At 69.4% G+C, this 4,507-nt stretch overlaps 1 protein-coding gene across 1 annotated transcript in view; it reads left to right on the top strand.

Moving 5' to 3' along the window:
- Window positions 1-303: 303 nt before the first annotated feature.
- HAP1 (huntingtin-associated protein 1) overlaps window positions 304-4,507 on the top strand; it is a 14,776-nt gene continuing 10,572 nt past the window's right edge. Inside the window, 3 exon segments of the mRNA XM_014959077.1 lie at window positions 304-417; window positions 3,731-3,829; window positions 3,831-3,999. Coding sequence (XP_014814563.1) covers window positions 304-417; window positions 3,731-3,829; window positions 3,831-3,999 — 382 coding nt within the window.

The raw sequence follows: 4,507 nt of genomic DNA on the forward strand, positions 1-4,507 counted from the left end.
GGGCTCCAGCCCTAGAGCATCTTCCCCAGGAGGTGCTGGGTCCCGTGGCCGTGCTCAAGGCACCTCCGGGGGCCACGGGCAGGGATGTGCCCCTCGCCCACCCCTCATCACAGCAGGCTGGCACACCAAGACCCCCCCAATCGTTCCACAAGGGGGCTGCCGGGGGGCACCGCCGGGATTTTGGGGGGAAAACGGAGCCAGAGGACACCGGTACCAGGGGGTCCCCTAAGGAGGTGCATCCCCCGGGGCGGGGAGGGCCGGGGGGAGCCCCGGGAGGCGGCGGGGCGGACTACAGGTCCCGGCATGCCCGGCCGCGCTCCGCACCTGCCCGGGGAGCGGCTTTTGTTATCGGCGGGGCCGCGGGAGCGATGTACGAGGGCCCCGCAGCCGCCTCCGCGCCGGGAGCAGCGCCCAGCGGTGAGTGCGCCCCGGCACCCCCCGTGTACCGAGGTCCGGGACCCCCCGGTGTACCGGCACCCTCCGGTGTATCGAGGTGCGGGACCCCCCCGTGTACCGGCACCCCCCGGTGTACCGGTACCCTCCGTGTACCGAGGTCCGGGACCCCCCGGTGTACCGGCACCCTCCGGTGTATCGAGGTGCGGGACCCCCCCGTGTACCGGCACCCCCCGGTGTACCGGTACCCTCCGTGTACCGAGGTCCGGGACCCCCCGGTGTACCGGCACCCTCCGGTGTACCAAGATGCGAGACCCCCTGGTGTACCAGCACCCTCCATTGTACCGGCACCCTCCGGTTGTACCGAGATGCGGCACCCCCCGTGTACCGGCACCCTCCGTTGTACCGAAATGCGGGACCCCCCCGTGCACCAAGACCCGCCACCCCACGGGACCCCCCGGGGTACCGAGCCCTATCGCCCCCTGACATCCCCCGGGGGCTCCGAGCCCCCTGCTCTCCTGGTGTCCCGCCCCCCCCCTCCGGAACGCACCGTGTCCCTGTTGCCATCGGGTGCACCGACCTGCCCCCGGTGTCCTACATCCCCTCGGGGCACCGAGCCCCAGCACCTCCCGGCACCCCGAGTCCCCGGGCAGCTCCGGTGAGCGAGCCCTGGGCTCTGCCGGACCCCGCCGATCCCCCGGGGGTGTCACCTGCTGGAGCCGCCCAGAGAATTTGCCTTGTCTCGCCCCTTCTCCAGGCTCTTGGCTCCCCCTTTGGCCCCACTCCCACTCGTGGGCTCTGACACCCCTAACACATTTCCTACACTTTGCTGTCAAAGCCTTCACCCCTCTCCTGGATGGGATTTCCCCCTCCCTCGGCGTTAGCAGCTGGGGGTCCCAGGCAGGGACAGGGTCCTGGGGGTCCCAGGGGTCAATTTGGCCGCAGCAGTGACGGGCTGGGGAGGGGGCTCGGTGGTGGCCAGGGTCTGGCCACACTTTGTGGTCCTGGATGAACCAGGAAGTGTGTGTGGGAGCGGGGAGGGTGTTCCTGCTCTGCGGGAAGAGGCTGATGCCGCTGAGGATATTTCTGTGGGGAGAAGGGAACGGGGGGCTCAGTCCCTTGGGGTGTGAAGCCCATGGTGTGGTCGGTGGCAGTGAGGTCTGTGGCAGGGGGACAGTGTCAGGAGCTGGGGGTCACCAGGGAGCAAAAGCCATGGAGCTGGGCTCGGGGCTGGAGAGCCCGTTGTGGCTGGGAGCCAGGGGCCAGAGTCCATCCCTGGCGGCCTCAGGTGCAGGGAGAGACCTGTTTCTGAACGATGCTTCGGGCAGATGTTGCCTCCGGGGGTTGCCTGAGCATCGGGCTGGGATGGAGGGGGCTCTGGGAGCCGCAGCCTGGGGGTGCCTGTACCCTCCTCACACCACGGCAAGGATGGTCCCAGCTCGGGGGGGCTCTGCAGGGACCCCTCTGGGGACATCCCCAGGGCTGGGGGCAGGACAGCAGCTACCCCCAGCCCAGCGAGGGGACTGTACCACCGCCTCACGCGTTGGCCTTGCAGCCCCCCCAGCCCAGACACTTGCAGAGGCTCCTCGTAGCCCCCCCCTGACCCAACCCCAAGCTCCTGCCACAGCAGCTGAGGGGAAAAAATAGCCCGGAGGGAGCCCGGCCACCCCAGCTGCTGCCGACCCTCGGTGCTGGGTGGGGAAGGGGCTTCGTGTGGAGCCCAGCCCAGCCCAGCCCCACCGTGAGGCTGCGCAGGCCGGGAGGTGCCCGGGCAGGACCTGCATGACGGCATCGACGCAGGGCAGAGAGCAACCAGCACAGGTCTGCACATGCACCCGGGTGCTGACTGAGCCAGGGCCCCACTTCTGCTGGCCCACTACCGCCGGCCAGTGGCCCAGGTCCATCATCCTCCCGCTCTCCCCCCAGTGGGGCAGGTCCTGGGGTCATCCAGCAGCCCAACGCTGGTCTGGCCACGGGGGGACATTGGGGTCTGGGGTGCCGGGAGCTGCTCACACGTGTCTGAACAATGTCCCCCCATGGGGAGAGTTAAAGTACGTGCAGGAGCTGGGCCAGAAGGAGACGCAGGGCTCTGGCAGCCCCGGCCGAGTGCTGACTCACACACCGGGCTCCCTCCCCAGAGCCAGCGGCAGCCCGGCACCTCGGCACGGTGGGTCCCCTTCCTTCCCCGGGGAGAGGGTCCGTGGGTTTGGGGCTGGGGAGCTGTTCTCCAGGCGGCACGGAGCAGGGTTGGGTTGCCTGGTGGTCCCAGAGCTGTGGGGCAGAGGGCTGTGGGGCTGTGGGTGTGCTTCGGGGTGTCCCTGCGGCCTCGTGCCCGTCCTGTGTGCCGGGGAGGACATGACCTCGCTGAAGGGAGGTGCAGGGTGGCCTGGTCTGGGTGCTGCCAACGTGACAGCAGCCATGAGCACGTGCCGGGAGGGAGGGCAGCCATGCCCTGGGATGAACCTGCTCCCAGGGACGAGGGGCTGCTGGTACCAGAGTCCCCCCTGTAGCCGAGGTGGGACCAGGGGCAGAGATGGGGGCACAGGGCTTGTGCAGGAAGCTCCTGCCCCCCCAGGGCAGAGGGGCAGCAGTGCCAGCAGTGGCTGCAGCCCAAGTCGGGGACAGTGGAGGTGGCAGGAGAAGCAGGAACATGCTGTGTTTATGGCCTATCATATGATGTTTATGGATGGGATGGGACGGCTGTGGATGCTGCCCAGCCCTGCCCTGGGCGACACGGCAGGTCCCTGCTCCTCATCCTGCTGCTGATGGGGTGGAGGATCGCGACCGAACTTTGCTCTCTGAGGTGGGGCTCCCGAGGGTTCCCGCGAGAGCCGCCGGCACCACGGCCGTGTCCACCCACTGCCGAGCACTGTACGGCTCCTGCTCCTGCCCCTGCCCCCAGACAGGGACCCGGCTGCCAGCCTGGGGGGGAACAGGGTCCTGCCCGGTCCCTTCGGAGCATCCTCTCCCGCCTGGCGCTGATCCGGACATCACCAAGTCTCTGCCTTGGTGCTGAGCCCCGAGCAGGTACGCTGCCCCGGAGCCACCCCAAAACCTTCAGCAGCGAGCGGAGGCTGAGCTGGGACCTGCCTGGATGCTGGTCATCCCCGTGGTCCCCCTGTCCCCACAGCCACCACGGGCTGGCCAGGCAGTGGGGACACCCAAGCCCTGGTCCAGGTCTCTGCAAGCCCCTGGGCCTGGCAGATGCTGCCCCCGGGGGGGTTTGTTTGGCCAACCGGCAGGTGCTAGGGGACACGCAGATGCTAGAACATGTGGCTGGGATGCAGGATGTGTCCCCAGTCCCCAGAATGTCACCCTGACGGTTGCTTCTCCCCAGGCAGGGGCCAGAGAGGGGACTCCGCTGCCTGCCGGCATCGCTCCAGGGAGCCAGGGAGGAAGGGGCTTCTCCCCATGGCAGCCGCCCCCCCCACGTAACGCCAGCCAAACTGGACGCCGCCGTCCCACAAGAGACCCCCCCCGGCCAGCACCCACCCTCCTGCCACCTCCAACCCGGCCCGGACTCACCCAGTGCTGCCCTGCCCCACGCCAGCCCCGCGCCCCACGGGTCGGCCGCGGGTGGACGCCGTGATGCCGCGACCATCACCGGTGGGTAGAGCCGGGTGGGTGGCCCTGGGGACCTGGGTGAGGGGGGTGAGGAGATGGGACAGCTCCGGGCTGGTTCTTCGTCCTGTCCCCATGGTGTGGCTGGGGCTGAGCCACCGTCCTGGCCTCCCTGGCCCCACACCAGAGTCCCTGGCCCCACACCGGGGTCCCTGACCTGATGTCCCCGCTGTCCCCAGCGCCGCTCGGCCGGGCAGAGCGTGGCCAGGAGATGGCAGCAGGACCCTGCCCGCAGAAAGCCGATGGGGTGGGGGGGTCCCTGTGTGCCACCCTGTGGGGGGACCCCCTGTCCAAACACAAGTGACCACGGGGACAGACCCAGCTGGTGGCACCAGCCCCAAACCCTGAGTGGACAGGACCAGGCTGAGGGGTGTAGGAAGCGCCTTCCCTGCTGTGACACCTCCCCCCCCCGTACCCCCTTTCTACTGGGTGCCCCCCACCCTCGGCTGATGCTGTGCTCCTCTGGCCCCAGACTTGTGCAGCGGCGATGTCC

The sequence above is a fragment of the Calidris pugnax genome, unplaced genomic scaffold (genome assembly GCF_001431845.1).
Source record: "Calidris pugnax isolate Ruff unplaced genomic scaffold, ASM143184v1 scaffold341, whole genome shotgun sequence".
Classification (NCBI taxonomy): domain Eukaryota; kingdom Metazoa; phylum Chordata; class Aves; order Charadriiformes; family Scolopacidae; genus Calidris; species Calidris pugnax.